The sequence below is a fragment of the Dioscorea cayenensis genome, unplaced genomic scaffold (assembly GCF_009730915.1).
Source record: "Dioscorea cayenensis subsp. rotundata cultivar TDr96_F1 unplaced genomic scaffold, TDr96_F1_v2_PseudoChromosome.rev07_lg8_w22 25.fasta BLBR01000111.1, whole genome shotgun sequence".
NCBI classification, from domain to species: Eukaryota; Viridiplantae; Streptophyta; class Magnoliopsida; order Dioscoreales; family Dioscoreaceae; genus Dioscorea; species Dioscorea cayenensis.
The window spans coordinates 26,747-44,896 of NW_024086502.1; the positions used below are offsets into that span (position 1 = coordinate 26,747).

At 38.2% G+C, this 18,150-nt stretch overlaps 2 protein-coding genes across 2 annotated transcripts; one reads left to right on the forward strand and one right to left on the reverse strand.

Moving 5' to 3' along the window:
• Nucleotides 1-12,485: 12,485 nt before the first annotated feature.
• Nucleotides 12,486-13,281, forward strand: LOC120253521 (heavy metal-associated isoprenylated plant protein 39-like). The gene is made up of 3 exons (XM_039261855.1): nt 12,486-12,604; nt 12,698-12,779; nt 12,871-13,281. Exons 1-3 carry the CDS (start codon nt 12,518-12,520, stop codon nt 13,098-13,100), a joined length of 399 nt encoding a protein of 132 aa, XP_039117789.1. The 5' UTR covers nt 12,486-12,517; the 3' UTR covers nt 13,101-13,281.
• Nucleotides 13,282-13,410: 129 nt separating this feature from the next.
• Nucleotides 13,411-17,235, reverse strand: LOC120253520 (tRNA-specific adenosine deaminase TAD1). Its single transcript, XM_039261854.1, has 10 exons — nt 16,999-17,235; nt 16,810-16,930; nt 16,574-16,716; nt 16,339-16,440; nt 15,961-16,110; nt 15,164-15,333; nt 15,009-15,085; nt 14,770-14,889; nt 14,489-14,576; nt 13,411-14,029 (listed from the first exon to the last, which is right to left on the reverse strand). The coding sequence occupies exons 1-10, from the start codon at nt 17,141-17,143 to the stop codon at nt 13,913-13,915; spliced, it is 1,233 nt and encodes a 410-aa protein (XP_039117788.1). The 5' UTR covers nt 17,144-17,235; the 3' UTR covers nt 13,411-13,912.
• Between the last annotated feature and the right edge of the window lie 915 nt (nt 17,236-18,150).

The window sequence follows — 18,150 nt, forward strand, 5'->3', positions numbered from 1 at the left end:
AAGTAACATAAATACACACATATTAGCATTAAAACCCGATAAAAGTAATGCTCATCATAAGGAAAGAACACTTCGCATTCTTATCACACAAGCACTTATCACTTCACTAGCAGAGGAATATTGACATAGACTCCTTTTCTTTTTCTTTTTCTCTTTTTTTTTTTAAATCACACTCACCCTAGATAAGGTCTTTAGACTGCTCTACATGCCAGAATACTAGGACTGGCTCAATAAGACTTAGAAGTTCTTAAGAGTCCATTGAAGGATAGAACTTAGTATTCTAAGACCAAGCACTCAAAGTTGTGTGTTAAGCATATAAATTCCGTGCACAAGACAATACTAGAGTTGTTATCATGAATATAACAACTTACCACATCATAACTAATATGTGTAGCTATATTACCATCACCAACAATTAAACGACACGGTAGAGAAAATTCTAGACAGGATAGGAACCTTTCTTTCCCAAAACTTGAAGAATCCACAAATTAGCAAAATTAATATAAGAAAGCAAATCAACATAGCCTTCAAATTTACAAACTATATTTTTCATAGTGCAAGCCAAAATAAAAATTTGCACATGCTTGAGGTTGTTGGTTGTTAATGCACCTTTTGGTAGTATCTACAGAGATCCTGTAGTTTATACTGCTAAAATTTCTGTAATCTAAATACTATGTTTTGTGTCATAATCAAGTATGTTTATTAATTAGACTATGTTTCAGACACTTTCTCAAGAGCTCCTTGAACCTTTCCCATGTCTCGAATAGAGACTCCGGGTTCCCAATCGAACAAAGGGACGAGATCTCATTCCTAAGCTTTGCTCGATTTTTCCCGGGAGGAAAATAACGGGCTAGAAAAAGCTTCTACCATCTCCTCTCATGTAGTGATTGATGCTCTAGGTAATGAGTGTAGCCATCGCTCGCTCTCCCCTTCAAGGAAAAATGGGGACGGCTCTCAATTTGATGGCATCATCCAGTCACCCCATTTATCTTCGACGATATCGCACACCCTCGAGAAAGCTCTCTAAGTGACTGTTTGGATCCTCATCGGCCATACCGTTGAATTGTGCGATCACTGTAGCATATGGATGAATGCCGGCTTTAGCTCGAGTTCGAGTCAGAATCGGGGGACGCACAATACTCGATTGTGTCCCCAACACTGAAGGTCTGGCATAGTCGGATAGTGTTCGCTGTTGCTCATTCTGTTCTGCCATATTTTCATATTCCTCTCCTTCCAAATCAGCTGAATTATGTCTGTTCTTGCAGAGTTCTTTCCCTTTTTCTTCTAAGTGTATCGTTCAAGCTCGTGGGTCTCCCTTCAATCAATATTGATGGATTCCCTCGGGTCATAACCTCGGAGGTGCACCAAAAAGAAAGAAAAAAAGAAAAATCAGAACAATGATAGAATAGGAAGACGTGAAATAGAATGTGTGGTGAAATAGCTAAGAAAACAAAGTGCAAAGTATCTCTAAACGCCTAGCTCTCCGCAAGCGGCGCCAAAAACTTGACAAGGTCCCCTTCAGTATATCCCACAAGTGCACGGGTTTTGTCGAAGTAATAATCCCGGGTGAGCGGGTATCGAATCCACGGGGAGTAGGGAATAAAAAAATACTTAATTCGATTCTTAGCTATGTAAAAGATCAATGATAATGAGTGTGACAATGATTCAATTCTCAACAGTAAAAGCAACAATTAAGAGAGCAAAAGTATAGAAGGGGGTAAGACAATCGATTAAGATGGGGTACCCAGATAATGCTCCACTTAGGATAATTGTTTCAAGTGCAAGAACCCTCTATTATGCTTCCTAATCAATGAAATGGTGAGTCGTGGAAATCCTTAATTACATAGTCCCAAATCTAAGGTCCACTATACCTACCTAACTCTATACATGTCCCGGAGGAGAAATCGAACAATCTCAACACCTCGCACTCGCATAGAGTTGTAATGAGCTCTAGGGAATACCAAAATCGGGGCTAAATCGGCTTTAAATAGGGCTGGAATCGGGGAACTACACGGCCGTGGGTGCTCCACGCGCCCGTGCGGAATTTCCACACGGGCGTGGATAATTTCCACACGCCCGTGTGGATTCTTTGTTTCTCTGGTTTCTCGGGCGGCTGTGAGCAGTGCTGCTACAGTATATGCTACAATGTTGCTACAGTGCTCTACAGTACTTAGTACGATGTTGCTATAGTGCTCTGCTACAGCTTCGACCTGAATATCTTCGAAATTCCATACTTTCATCAGGGTAACGCAAACGGGCACACGTTCATGTCATGAATCACTTGCTTCTTCAATGATATACATGTTGGTGGAGCTCTTGTTCTTATATGCATAAGTCGGAATGCTCGAGTGTGACTGCCTTTGTGCCCCTCCAAATGGATGTGCTCACTCGAATCACGAGGAGGTTGGCACACACTCTAGCATCTCACACCGACCTATGTCTTCGCGTTTGAACCTTAGCAAGATCTCCTCCAAAAATAGGTGCATTATGATCCACATTGGCCTATTTCCTTCATACTCGGCCTCACAACCCTACTCGCATAAAAAGTAACATAAAAACACACATATTAATGTAAAAACCTGAGAAAAGTAATGCTCAACATAAGGAATGAACGCTTCGCATTCATATCGCACAAGCACTTATCAAACTCCCCCACACTTAAGCTTTTGCTTGTCCTCAAGCAAACATTAAAACATTCTGTGCATCAATGAAGAAAATATTGAAAGTGCTTGGCCTTAGGTTCACCAAGGTATACAAAGAAAGTATTCTACAAGTAAGGAAAATTTCAACACTACATACGAAAAAATCAATGCTCTAGCTAAAAACTTGAATAAAAAAGGGCAACAAACCCGAATTTCGTGTAAGTGTGTGAACTCACTCAAAACAACCCAAGTTATACTCCTCAAAGTTCTAGGTACAAGGGACTTATTTATCTACAAAAGTGATAAAAATTTTAAAAGATGGTAGTAGCTTCACACATCCTCTAAGGTAGCCCTTTCCAAAGCGGCCGCTAAGGTGGCTTTCACACTTTCGAGATGGTAGCTCTTTCTACCCGAGTGGTAGCTTTCACTCATCCTATGAGATAGCTCTTTCTCTCATTAGGGCATAACTAGTATCTGACTTGTGAGAGTAGCTTCATACTTCATAGGTGGTAGCTCTTTCCACCCAACAAACACAAATAAACAATAAAACTATTTTGTTCCTTCTTTTCATTTTCGAATTTATTTTTTATTTTATTTTATTATTTTTATTTTATTTTTTTTTATTTTTTTTTAGCAAAAGAAGTAAACATTAGCGGCCGGATACTAGTTTGCGACGTGATAGATTCTACCTCCGTTCCTTGAGTTCTTTGCGGCCATAATAGAGTGAATGGTCTAAGGGATGAACCTCCGCTGGGGCCTAGTTGCGCGTGCAATGGAGTGAAGCGTTGATGGGATCTTAGTATCTAGGGCTTAATTGTGGCGATGGACCTTCCGCCTGGACAAAAGGGTTAGGTCTATAATTAGGAAGCGATTTATTACTTGGAATCCCTAGAGCACATTGCAACTTTATTCGAGTGCGAGGTTGAGAGGTTATTTAATCTCTCCTCCGGGACATGAATAGAGTTAGCCATAGTTGACCTTAGATTTGGGACTATGTATGTAAGGATCTCCACGACTCACCATTGCATTAATCAGGAAGCATAATAGAGAGTTCTTGCACTTGAAATGATTTTTCCTAGGTGAAGCATCATCCGAGTACCCCATCTTTATCGATTGCCTTGCCTCCTCCTTACTTTTGCTCTCTTACTTGTTGCTTTTAATTGTTGAGAATTGAATCATTATCACACTTATCATTGTTGATACTCCACATAGCTAAGAATCGAATTAAGTGTATTTACTCCCTACTCCCTGTGGATTCTACCCAGCTCACCCGGGATTATTATTTCGACAAACCCGTACACTTGCGGGATATACGCAAGGGGACCTTGTCATGGCTTCTCTGGACATCCGAGAAAAATACCAAGTGTTATACACGCCCGTGCAGAAATTCCACACAGGCGTGGACATTCACAAGCCCAATTCACAAGGGTAACTGCATGCCCCTGTGTTTTCTCGGGATGGAGAGAACTCCTCTGCAGAGTTTCACACGGTTTTGTCGAAGTAATAATCCAGGGTGAGCGGGGTCAAATCCACAGGGAGTAGGGAGTAAAGACACTTGTATATCCCGCAAGTGCACGGGTTTGTCGAAGTAATAATCCCGGGTGAGCGAGTATCGAATCCACAGGGAGTAGGGAATAAAAACACTTAATTCTCTTCTTAGCTATGTGAAAGATCAGTAGTGATAATTATGCCAATGATTCAATTCTCAAAAGTAAAAGAAACAAGTAAGAGAGCACGAGTAAAGGAGGAGGTAAGGCAATCGATAAAGATGGGGTCCTCGGATAATGCTCCACCTAGGATAATTGTTTCAAGTGCAAGAACCCTCTATTATGCTTCTTAATCAATGAAATGGTGAGTCGTGGAAATCCTTAATTACATAGTCCCAAATCTAAGGTCAACTATGCCTAACTCTATACATGTCCCGGAGGAGAGATTAGATAACCTCTCAACCTCGCACTTGCATAGAGTTGCAATGAGCTCTAAGGATTCCAAGTGATAAATCTCTTCCTAATTATAGACCTAACCCTTTGGTCCAGGTGGAAGGTCCCTAACCACGATTAAGCCCTAGATACTAAGATCACCTCAACGCTTCACTCCGTTGCATGCGCAACTAAGCCCCAGTGGAGGTTCATCCCTTAGACCATTCACTCTATTGTGGCCGCAAAGAACTCGAGGAACGGAGGTAGAATCTATCATGTCGGAAGGGAAAGGGGACGCTCCCTGCACTCTCTCGACTCACCCTCTCAACTCTCTCCAACCCTAGCTTTGTCTAACACTCGTGGTGTGTCACTCACTCACAAGGTTACCAACGAGAACTCTCAACCCTAGTGTCACTCTAGGGGAAATGTTCATACAATCAAGCATTCAAGGTTGGAACTCACAATAAACATTAATTAATTGAAAGCATAATAAAGAGATTCAATGAAACAAATACATCGTAGGGTTCACAAATACCCAAGTACCCACTAGGGGTTTAGCTCTCCATGGAGCTAAGTACAATCAAAGAAATAGAATGTAAAAGCAATGAATCCATAGAAAACCCCCTCGATGGTCGTGTCGATGATCTTGTGGAGAGTCCTCTACTCGTCACAAGGGATCCTTTGTCCGGCCTAGGATACACCTCGTCGGATCGGTGCCGACGAAAATTCTCCCAATAACCTTCTTCCAAACGACGCGCGACGTCGGAGCCGTAGAACCTCTCCAAAACCCTAGCTAATACCCCTCAAAACCCTAGCCGAAGTCCTCTCGCAAGTTGGGGAAAAGATGGAGGAAAGAATACTAAAATCGGGGATGAATCGGCTTTAAATAGGGCTGGAATCGAGCGACTACACGGGCGTGGATACTTCACACGCCCATGTGGAATTTCCACACGGGCGTGGATAATTTCCACACGCCCGTGTGGATTCTCGAACTCCCTCGTTTTTCTCGGCGGTTGTGGCGGTCTTTGCTACATTACTACATTGTTGCTACATTACCCTGCCTGAATAGCTTCCCGATTCCATACTTTCATCGGGGTAACGCAAACGGGCACACGTTCACGTCGTGGATCACTTGCTTCTTCAATGATAGGCAAGTTGGTAGAGCTCTTGTTCTATGTGCATAAGTCCGAATGCTCGAGTGTGACTGCCTTTGTGCCCCTCAAATGGATGTGCCAACTAGAATACGAGGAGGTTGGCACACACTCTACATCTCACACTCGAGCCTATGTCTTCGTGTTTGAACCTTAGCAAGATTTCCTCCAAAAATCGATGCATTGTGCTCCACATTGGCTTCTTTTTCTTCATACTCGGCCTCACAACCCCTCGCTCGCATGAAAAGTAACATAAAAACACACATATTAGTGTAAAAACCCGAGAAAAGTAATGCTCAACATAAGGAATGAACGCTTCGCATTCATATCGCACAAGCACTTATCATCGGGATACGCAAATGTGACTACCTTCGTGCCCCTCCAAATCATTGTAATTTCTTGAATACATGGATGTTGGCACGCATTTTCGTATCTTTGAGCCCAACTTGTGTCTTTCCGTTTGTTCCTTCTAAGATTTTATCAAATAGTGCATTCACGAACTACTTTGGCTTCTTTCTTTCATATTTGGCTCAACAACCCTTCATGCACAAAAGTAACACAAATACACATGTATTAGCGCTAAATCCTAATAAAAGTAATGCTCATCGTAAGAAAAGAATACTTCATATTACTAATACACAAGCACTTATCAGGTTTTCTACATCTCACCAAAACCCAGTTAAGGTCAGTTAATTAAGGCACTAAACTTAACCAATATAGGCATAAGTATTGTGGACATGACAAACCTGACCAAGTTCATCACGTCTTAGGATGGCCATGCGGTACAACTCAATGAGTTTTCTGGTAAAAAAATTCAAAATTAGTGCTCATTATCAAATTGTCAGCAATACATGTATATCTCTTAGCTCTAAAAGCATCAAATTTGAAAAATTTTAAAATTTCTTCATGCAAGTAAACTTTAAGATGATTACGGGGAAAACAAAATTTTGAAATACTATTTAGATCTCCACTTCCAATGCACTTCAATTAATCTTGCTGTTGGTGCACCATTGTGTCCATATTACAAAACATAAGGTATTATATGGGCATTAACTATTCCTCACTAATAACTGAATCCAAAAATCCTAAGACTCAAGTATAAATAATATTTGATAACATGATCGATTCACATAACAATAATTAATCCTTTTTTGTTCTAAATTTCTAAATAAGTCTAATAGGTTGCTTAAGCCAATGAATCACAATAAATTAAAGCGAAATGGATCATAAACAAACCTTTAAAATTCTTGATATGAGCAATGAATCACAATGTGGATTTGTAGCAAATCGAATAGCACAAATTATAGGAAAAACAAATACACAGGCCATAACATTATAAAAATGTAATTACTATGGTAGAAAGGCATAAGAACGCAGTTTTGAAATGAACACCTAAGCATAAAAAAATTAAGTTGCCAAATGAAGCGTAGTCAACGATGTAAACAACTAGGTCGAATTATAACTTTGTTACAATTGAGCATACCTTTTTTAAGATCAGCAATGTCAAGAAGCTTGACAAGATCAACATGATTTTTCAACTTGTCTTACATATGTCTATCACCCCATACTAGAACTATTTCATTGTTTGCTTAAAAACATAGTCAAATTAGTGTCCACAGAACACAGTAAACATTAAAAGAATGAAAAGCAAGATGTCTGCTCATGGGTGAACCTCATAATTGCTAACAGGGACAGGATCATGCACAAGATTGCCAAAATGTCTCAAGCTTAGAATCAAGCGCGACCTTCACCTATTGAACCTTAATCTCCTTCTCCGCAGTCAATTTGTAGTTCCCATTAGTGTTGTTTATCATTTCCATCACATCCTCCTTCACCTGCACCAGTCAAACAATCAAAAACCCTATTAGCCCCCAAATCACAGCTTAGAAGGGCAAAGAAACCCATAATTTTGAGACATGCAACCTCGTTATTGATTTTGTTAAAGTCTTTTCTGAGATTCTCGAAGTTGATTGATCTGCCAAAACACCAACATCGAAATGAGAAGAGTTAACCACAGAGCTAAGAAGAGAGGAAGTGGGGGATGCATACATTGTCGCCATTCTTTGTCAAGGTTGATCATCTCATTGATAACCTCAACACTGGTGAAACGGTGGCGCTGCGACTCGTGGTTGCGCTTGGAATTGAAGCCTTTCTCGGTCCTAAAGACATTGATATTCAGCATCCCTTGCGTCATGGTCAATGAGGAAAATGCGCAAATGAGTCCGCCGACTTCTTTGAATGCTGATGCCGACCTCTTCTATTATTATTGTTAAAACATAGTATTTTAATAGAACTATGGGAGTATATGAGCAAAGATGAGGAAAAGAACAGTTAACCTCAAGGGTGTTGCCCGGCCGGGGTGATGGCCGGAAAGAAAGAGTCTCAGCTCTCGGAGAAGGCGGAGATGATGGCGCAGTTATGATGGAGAGGGTTGAGAGAGAGAAGGCAATCATCTCTGTTATGGATCACCTGAAATAAGAGTACGGATCGCCGGATCTCTTCACCATGGTGAAGCTCTCCTTGACCATCAATTTCTCCCACCACCTTCCTGAGATTAATGCCGTTCGATGAGTTGGTGGAGGAAATTAGGGTTTTGGTCTCATCATCGTCATCGTCTTCATTTTCGCAACTGTTAAGGGTGGAAGAAGAGGTTTGGTTGAAGAGATCGGTGTGAATCTCATCATCATTGGAGAACCAACCGCTATCGCCAGAGGAGGAGCTGGGTCGGGGATTAGGGTTAGGATTTCGGCAAGAGTCGATCTTGCGGCGAGGAAGGGGAAGGGAAAGGGAGTCATGGCACTTAGATCTCTGATATCTCCTCTCCTGTGGTCGCCGCTCAAGCAAACGAAGAAGGCCAGAAAAGCATCATGTATGAAATTTAATTTTTGTATGCGGTTAATTTAAACCGGTTTTAAAAATGGAATGATTTCTTTATTTTAATTATGGAGCCGGTTTTAAAAAACCATCTCTTCATGTCTGCCTCTAAAAAATTAAATTGACTTAGTGTAACTCTTCTCATTCAATGATTTATTACCCAACTGCTGTACTTCATGCACTAATTGGATCTTGATAAACAGTTGAGAAAAAACAAGGCACTTCTCAAAGCTATCTATGTAAATACTTTGAGTCTAATACTTACTATTAAATTTGCTTACATAGCTATTTAGACTCTAACCTTCTTACTTAGATTTATCTCTGAAGATAGTTAGTGTCCCGTACCTAAAGCTTAGATTTTTTTTTCACTGATGCTTAGATTTTAGTATTACTTGGTTGAATATACGTAAATAAATAATTATAGTTTGACAATTATTGTTCAGATTTCCTTACACTATTGATTAGATTGTGCTGCTCCCCTCTTATAATTTTCTATGTAGATTCTTAGCAATTTGCATTAACTGGTTCTCATGATATCATTTAGGGCAACTTTACCATTCAGGTTCCATTACATCATTCAGGCCTTCTCTATTTCACCTATTTAAATTCCGCATGATAACTGTAGATAGCCAAGTACTGCTCAGATTTCTTTAACTTGGACTTTTGTTTAAATTTCTTTACTACAACTTCCTCCACAAGTGCTTTCACTCTGTCACCGTGAATAAGCTTCCATGAGATGAAATTACAACTATATCAGGACCTTCATGTACTTTACACTAAAATAATATACTTCTCATTAATTGTCATATAGTTACTTGCATAGAAATAAAAGAAATATTTTACAAAAATTAGATTAAACATTGTAAAAAAGAGACCCATAAGTGAATAAATATAAATGTTAAATTATGCAATAAGAATGTGCTTGTTTGTCTCACCTGTCTTATGACATCAAAATGAGAATATTTACCCTGCAATAACATTTTTTATTATATAATTTTCATTAATAATTATAAGTAAAATGTATTAATCTATCTAGCTTTATTTAAAATTGGGCTCATGTTAATCCAAATTATTAAATTATAAGATTCTAATAATTTATGGCGGACCCAGGAATTTAATTCAACCCTGGCTTAAATAAAAATCAATGTTCTCATCTTCGTCACTATTTAATTTTCCGGCATTTTTAGCCCAACAATGGCTTCTCCTCAGCCCAACCACAACCAGTGGCAGAACCATAACTCATCCGTATTGGGGTTGAAGTCAAGTGCTATCATTGTAAAGGATGTTTAGAACAATTTCTCAAATTTTATTAAAACTTGAATTTTAGTAGTTTATTAAATAAGAAAATATTTTCATTGAAATTTTTTAAGATTGTCATACTACATTATTAATTTAATTTTTTTTCTTAATTATTAAAAAAATAATAAAGTTTAGAACAATTTTTATTTTTTTATAATTTTTAAAATTTCGGTGATTTTTTTTAAAAAAAACTTGTTTTTAATTACTAAAAATACTAAAAATTTAACATTACAACCTCTTGGACTTGAACCATGCTGGGCTCCTATCATCCTACTCCCACAAACCACTCAAACACATGCCCACTATATATTCATCAAATACAAATAAAATATTATAAAACATTAATATTCATATAAAAAAATCTTAGGCTTAACCCTTCTCGAATATTATTTTTTTAAAATTTTCTGACCCGCCTGCCAGGGCTGCCACCCATGTGGATCTAGGGATGGCAACGGGTAGGGTATGGGTAGAGTATGCCAAAACCCTTACCTTACCCGTAACCCCTACCCCATACCCGTACCCTTACCCGTACCCTTCAGGGTAAAAAAAAATCATACCCTTACCCTTACCCGCGAGTGCGGGTATACCCATGAGGTACCCAGCTACCCGTTGTTAACCATTGTTCAAATTATCGAATTAAATTTAAATAATAATAAAAATTAAATTAATTATACATTATATTACAATCTTTAAACACATGTCCATAAATTCAAAATTACAAGTTGATATATATTTGTTTATCTTAAATTATATAATCACATAAAAATGACATTTATTTAGGACTCAATGGTAACTCTACCTTTTGTTTTGTTCATGTTTAACTATTTTGGTTTTTGTTTTAAATTTTTTCATATATCTACTATTTATATTTTATATAGCTTCAAATTTTATAAATATCTAGTAAGGTTTTGAATATAAAAAACATTAAAAGTAATTCTCATAAGTTATATCCAATTGATTTTTTATTAGTATCTTATTTTTCAGGATGTTTTTATAATTTATAGAATAAATTATTATAACATTATTTTTTTATATTTGTTTATTTTTTTATATTTAATTATGATTCTTAATATATATCTAAAAATTCAATTTTTAATAATATTATCAAATATAAATATAGAAATTAAATAAAATTTAAAAATAATATATTAAGAGAAAATTTGAAGTATTATTTTCAAATTAATCACCAGTGAAAAATAGATATTGAGTAAATTGTGAGTAAATGTTTAGTTTAATAAAAAAATTATATATATATATATATATATATATATATATATATATATATATATATATATATATATATATATATATATATATATATATATATATATGAGAGAGTAAGGAATGCGAGTGCAGGGTTTTCACCTGCACCTCTTCAACCAGGTAAGGGTAAGGGTAAGGGATGCAGGGTGGGGATGAGGGCCCTCATCCCGACCTGCACCCGTCCATCAAAAACTAACAGGGTATCACCTTCACTTCCAGTCTCGGTCAAAGAGGGTAATACCCTCTTTGACCAGGGCATCTGCATCTGTATACCCGTCGGAGTAAGTGCTAAATCGCCATCTCTATGTGGATCCATCCTTGATTTATGGATAAAGATATAGAATTTTAATTATATTAGTTTTTCAGTTTTTGATTTTACATGATCTGATCTTTAAACATAGTTATTGTCGTAATTACTTGAAGACAGTCCTTGATTGCTGAAAAGGAAATCCCAAATTGAAGAAATTGCCTGCAATGAAACAATAATCAAGCACATCTTTTATTCTTACTAGCTTCTCTTATTTTAATAGCTTCAAATTATTTGTGGTCGTGAACAGGTTTTCTTTAAACGTTATGTGATTCAGTTCTATACGCATTAGACTATGAGTGGAATTCTGAAGAATATGATTATATACGCCCAAAGATTATCCAACTTGGTAAGCTTGTAGATGGTCCCAGCATGAATGTTCTTTAAATAAGTTCAAGGTGGTCTATCACAAAATTGTAGAAAAATATTAAATAAAAATAATAAGAACAAAATTTAATCAGAGAATTTCATTGAAACAGATGGCAAAATTAGTATTTGTTTAATAATATCATGACGAGATTATACACATCATATTTAATAACCCTTTTTTTGTTTGACACGAAATATTACATTATAAAACCTTAAATTAATGGGAAAACAGGGCATCCATGCAATAATATTATTTCTGTTTTTTCTAATTTTAATTTTATTGGGACTACTGCCATACAAATGCAGTTCATCAAGATCAAACATTGGAACCGGATAATTTACACAATATTTTTTAGTATGACATCTCCAATAAACAGAAACATGACAAACATTTTCACGCTGGTTGCTCTGACACCAACAAATCCTTCACGGGATCCAGCTTGAAAAAAAATGAATTATTTTTCAAGAACTGTACTAGGCCGCCCAAGTCCAAACATTTGGCCGGCTGCTCTTTGACTAAAACATTCGCGTCACCTCAAACCAAATGCAGCAGTACATTTTGTTTTACTTATCCTGCAGAACATTTTAAACAGGCAAGATATCTTAACAGGAAACAGCACCAAACTTTTTACATCACTCTTATATAGAGTCCTATGATAACTACGTGTTGGCTAGGGTGTATCATAACCAAACATGCTCAATAATAAGGGCCACGTTCTGCGGTCTGACATCACTCTGGCTGGTTGGTTTGGTTCATCTTCCCAGCTCAAGATGGTGGAAGTAAGTAAATTCGTTTCGTTCTCTTCTTTGTTGGTTTTCTTTCCATGTTTCTATACCCAAAACAAAAACGCTAATGGTCTGTATTTTGTTCAGCAAAAGGTGGTGCTCAAAATTTTGGCCATGAATGATGAGAAAACCAAACAGAAAGCCATGGAAGCTGTTGCAGATATCTATGGTATGCGTACATCAACATTTGTGTTCATATTTTTGAGTTTTGAGTTTCTTTGATTGTGAACTAACATGTGGATGTGTGTTCAATGAAACAGGGATAAACTCGATCGCAATTGATCTGAAAGAGCAGAAGATGACAATCATCGGAGAGATGGATACAGTTGCCATTGCTAAAAAGCTGAAGAAAATCGGGAAGATCGATATAGTAACAGTCGGACCTGCTAAAGAAGAGAAGAAAGACGAGAAGAAAGAAGAGAAGAAAGAGGAGAAAAAGGATGAAAAGAAAGTGGAAAAAAAGGATGAAAAGAAGGAAGAGAAAAAGTAGTGAAAGGTACAAGTATGGATGTTTTGCAAGATAAATCTTATATCATAGTTATATCTGTATACCTGTATGCGAAAAGACGTGAGGCAACTAGCATATTTGCAGCGGGCACGCATGCTCTGTGACTCATTGCATCTCAGCATGAAATAAATTTTAATCAATGATCAAGAAAGCCACAAGACTACGAATTGGAATTCTTTATTTCTGATTGGTGGCATCATGCCTGCAGTCAATAAAAGCATAATGACAGCATTATGATAGCTATAGTTGCCAGCCACATCATCTTGCATTTTTATGTTAGGTGTGAGAGCAGTTGAAAAGAATCAGCTATTTCTTAAGACTCTAGGCAGATCAGACAATACGACAACCATATTAGGACAGATCACCATAACATCATAGCACCTCAAAATGGCTGATCCAACTTAATCAATTAAAGCTATGACAAGTGCCAAGAACTAAGTCAGTAACAGATGCTGTTAAATAAAATTTATAAATAATCACCATGTCGACAGAGTTTTCCTTAAAGTCTCCCGCAAGATTTCACAATAGTAACCTCACAGGCACTGGAGTGGAAAATACTCTTCAAGCTGCTGAATCTGCCTTCAGGTCCATCATATGGTGATTTCACTTCTACTAGCAGCATCAAAATACAGTTCTTAATTTAATGAAAATGAAGATCAAATACTTGTCCTTCATAATGTAAATATGTAATCAATCAAGGATATTCCTCGTTCCGGGCCGAATCGATGAACACACCTAGACTGAAAGAACCTCTGTTGTAATGACATCATTGACACGCTATTTTTTTAGCTAGACTAAGGATGTTTTCCAGAAGAAAAGGCCTCGAGGTCTGAAACCTTTGGATGCCAAGTGATGAAGGGTGGGCTCTCTTTTAAGACCTTGAGAGCAGATTGGTACTCATAAGCCATGCCCTGCAAGTGGAAACAAATTTGTCACAACAGTTTACAAAAACAGAGTTGTTCAAAATTTTACAAGAACAGGCATCAGCAGTTTGTTGGCCCTATGTATAAAAGGCATCTTAAAAATCCAATAAAAAATATATTTACCATTGAACGTTATACTCTCTTTCCCCTCTCTCTCCCAATCTGGATGAAGAGAACAAAGTGAGGGGCACTTTGGTCCTTTTATAAATGTCTTTTAATGGACTTTCATTATAGGAGCACATAAGCAAACAATGATGATATGCAGCAGTATATAAGCATACATGGTTTTTTAAAGAGGTATAATAGCAATTACCCGGTTTTGTGACAAAATGCCCTTTTGTTAATTATATTATGGATATTAACTTTTTGCTTGACAAATATATATTGTGAATGCTCATGTTGGCAGTGTTGTTCACCTTTTCATAGATTATCAGATAAAATAATCACCTTCAGTTCACTATAAAGAATTTCTTCAGCTTGAGACCCAAAAGGCAATTTGTGCTTCAAACTCATGAATACTTCCAGCAACCTTCTCCTGGGATCAGAAAAAGAGGTAGGCACATACCAGTTTCAGTGCAGTAGTGCATTAATAAAACAATCTAGTCTCACAAGTCATTTCAAAACAAAAGAAAGATCTGCCCCTAAATTACCCCAAACCATAGATCAATCGTAAAAAGAAAATGGAAAGTTGACTTTTTGAAACAGTGGACGGAATGTATCTCCCATACTTGCATAGTGATGACTCCGTTGATCGGGACAATGCCCCTTTAGTAGATGTGCCTTGCTTCCTCCCTGTTGTTCCCAAGATAACCTCATGCAGACCAGATCTATTCCAACATATTGAATACCTACAAGTAGGGAAAAAAACATAGAGATTTTACTTTATGAGCTAGCATGCCTGCAATAAGTTGCAAAAAAATTCATTTATCAATGCATACTGCAGCGAAAAATGAGAACCATCAGCTACCCGCATGTTAAATTGGGATCGTCACCATGAGGTTGTTGGAATTCCTTCAAAGGGACAGAAGACCAATAGATACAAGGCTGTTGAACACAAATTTTCTCTCGTGAGCTAACAGTTTTTGGGGATATATCCTACTACTATTAAGCAAAGCAAACCACCTTGAGCACTTCAAAGGAGCTTGAAACTTTCTTGGGTAGAGTAGCCATTCGACTACAAAAAGCCTTTTCTAGATGTTCAAAGTAAAATTCTCTGCAAGCATCACAAGAAGAATTGCCCACCGTAATAGTAGATAGATAGACAGGTTGCACCAAGTGAGAAAGTAAAGCTCCTGAAGCAGACCAAACAAGAGTTCATTAACATCCAGCATGAATGTAAGAAATAATTTCATAACTTTCAAGGGGAAGAACAACAAGCAGGAATAAGTAAAAAATTGATTGAGTAATCAGCATGCATTTAATGTTAAACTTGATACATGAATTTGTACTGTCAACATTAGTCATAAATTATGTAAGATAACAGCTGCAGATTTAATAATAAATAACTCATTAAGAATACAATAAAGGGTTCAGGGTTCAGGGTTCAGAGAACATAAGTAAAGTCTGATCAAGTCATCACTCACATATAATACTTCCTTTGTTTCAAGACATGCACAAGGTGAGTGAGCACCTATAGAACAAGTATTACCTTCACTGAAAGTTTGAAAGGAAACTAAGTTTTACATTGCACTATTACATCTAAAAAATAATAACATTTTCATAAAACCTGCAATTAGTGCTCCTACTAAGAGCAATATAGATAACTCCACAAAAACCTCAAGCACTAAATCAGAGTGATATGACATGATCTAAGCATATAGTGGCCCTGAATATCCATGAGATTTTCTAAAAGAGACATGATTGGCAATGCCTCGGATAAAAAGACATTACACAGAGAGATCTTTGAGAACCAACCAAACCTTGAAGTCCAACAACAGTCCACCGTGTTATCTTATCAAAGCAACTCATTGACAAAGTTGTGTCACCGCGTCCAGGCTTCTTTTGGACCATCTGAACAAATTCAGGGCAGCCAATAACTGGAGTCACTGATGCATCTGTCCGTCCATCAGCTCAATGAAAAAAATATTTATTTAAAAAAATTCAATTAGAAAAATATGTTTCATGCAAATAAGTGTGCTTCCGCAAGCAATGCAGTGATATCATCAATTGCTTCTTTCCAAACTTTTTCATCTAGGTTAGAAAAAAAGACTCCCCCATTGTAGAACAAACAGTCCATTCAAGTGCCCATACAAAACAAAGTCAAAACTTGCACAATTGAGAAAAATATGACAGTGAACAAACCATTGAGTCTTTCGTTTTTCCCTGTAGATGATGAATCACCATCAATAGAACTCCGCATATGCAATGCTTGAGATAAAAGCCATAGAAAAAAACCCCACCTACAATGGAAACATCAAACAAAAGATTACCAACAAAAAGTGAAGCCAAAAAATAAAAATAAAAAATAAAAAAGGCAGCAGTATCCTAAAGAACAACAAAAACATCCATAGAAACTGCAAGACAAGGGCGTACATGGAATTTGGGTGACATATAAATGCAATCTCCAACCAGGGCTCATCACATACTTCCCTTGCTCAGCATCGAAAAGAAAAGCCATTTTCTGTTCGCCATTACGCTCTTTCTGATCAATCCACAGAATTTCTGAATAAAAGAACCTGCCCACCCAAAAAAAAAGAAAGAAAATCATAGAATAATCTGGTCTTTCATACAAAAAAGCACATAAAGATTTGAAAGGGGATAAAACAAACCTCAAGAGGGCTCGCCTTGCAATGATCTCGGCGTGAGAGTCATTGACAACATTCCCACGAGGGCTAAGAAGGGATCCACCGATGCATTTGGTCCCAGTGCCGAGAGCCACGACTTCGAGATCTGAGATGAAAATCGACAAGATTTAGGATTGATTTAGGGTACAGGGGCTGGACGGGCTTAGGTTCGACCATGAATGGGGGAGGAGAGGAGGAAAGCGGCGAGAACAGTCGTTTCCCGGCCCTGAGGTTTCCCCTTCTTGGGAAGCGCTTTGTAGCGCGAATGCACAGCTGAGGACACCGTTTCCCCCCATTGGTAGGGCGCCGATGAGGCCATCAAGCTGCTCGTCTTTGCCGCGGCGTTCTTCGAATAACAGATGCCCTCAATATAAGGATTTTCAAAATTCCCCAGTAGTAAGGGCAAGGCCGACAGTGATCTTTCCGTCATGTTGAGTACCCAACCAAAATGTTTTATATACATATGAGTAATGCTATATTGAGCGAATAAATCACACGAACTAGCCACACAACTGATGTAGCAGGTGACGTGGAAATTATTATTATTTTTTTATTTAAAAAAAAGAGAAACAAAAAACAAGGGCATCACGAAATTAGGGCAGCGTTTTGTAACTCTCGTGGGACTCTCTCTCTTTCTCTCCCCGCTGACCCGATCACGCTTTCCTCTCCATAATCGGCACGCCTCGCACGCCTCTCTCGTTTGGCTTCAAAGAGAAACTAGGGCACAGATCGGCCCTAGTTTGTGTCTCTCTCATGTAGGACTCTCTCGCGCTCTCTCTCTCTCTCTCTCTCTCTCTCGTGTGGCTCTGTGCTCCAGGCCGCCGCTTTCCTCCCCCACTCCCGGTCGTCGCCCCTCTCTCGTTTGGCTTTGAAGAGAAACTAGGGTACAGATCGGCCCTAGTTTGTGTCTCTCTCGTGTGGGACTCTCTCGCTCTATCTCTCTCTCTCTCGGTGGCTATGTGCTCCCGACCACGCTTCCCTCCCCCCTCCCGGGCGGCGCCCCTCTCTTGTTTGGCTTTGAAGAGAAACTTGGGCACAGATCGGCCCTAGTTTGTATCTCTCGCGTGTGGGACTCTCTCTCTCTCTCTCTCTCTCTCTCTCTCTCTCTCTCTCTCTTTCATGTGGCTGGTTCTCTGAATTTCTTGGCACAAAACCCTGGCTCGCCTTGAAATCAGGTATAGAGGCAATGATGGCCTAAAAATTTCTATCCTGCCCCCGTCTCTCTACAACGATGGCATAGTGGCTTGGATGGCCTAGTAGGCAACCGCCACTCTAGCTTATTGTTGTAGAGGGAGGGGGAAGGATGGGAGAACATCATTACTGTTG

What these genes read in the sequence shown, in the direction of transcription:
- LOC120253521 (XM_039261855.1), top strand. Translation starts at nt 12,518, where the DNA reads ATGCTCAATAATAAGGGCCACGTTCTGCGGTCTGACATCACTCTGGCT. An exon ending in CCCAGCTCAAGATGGTGGAA is followed by an intron (nt 12,605 to 12,697) that starts GTAAGTAAATTC and finishes TATTTTGTTCAG; the next exon opens with CAAAAGGTGGTGCTCAAAAT. An exon ending in AGCTGTTGCAGATATCTATG is followed by an intron (nt 12,780 to 12,870) that starts GTATGCGTACAT and finishes TCAATGAAACAG; the next exon opens with GGATAAACTCGATCGCAATT.
- LOC120253520 (XM_039261854.1), bottom strand. Translation starts at nt 17,143, where the DNA reads ATGGCCTCATCGGCGCCCTACCAATGGGGGGAAACGGTGTCCTCAGCT. An exon ending in ATATGTCACCCAAATTCCAT is followed by an intron (nt 16,441 to 16,573) that starts GTACGCCCTTGT and finishes TTTCCATTGTAG; the next exon opens with GTGGGGTTTTTTTCTATGGC. An exon ending in AACGAAAGACTCAATGGTTT is followed by an intron (nt 16,111 to 16,338) that starts GTTCACTGTCAT and finishes TTTTTCATTGAG; the next exon opens with CTGATGGACGGACAGATGCA.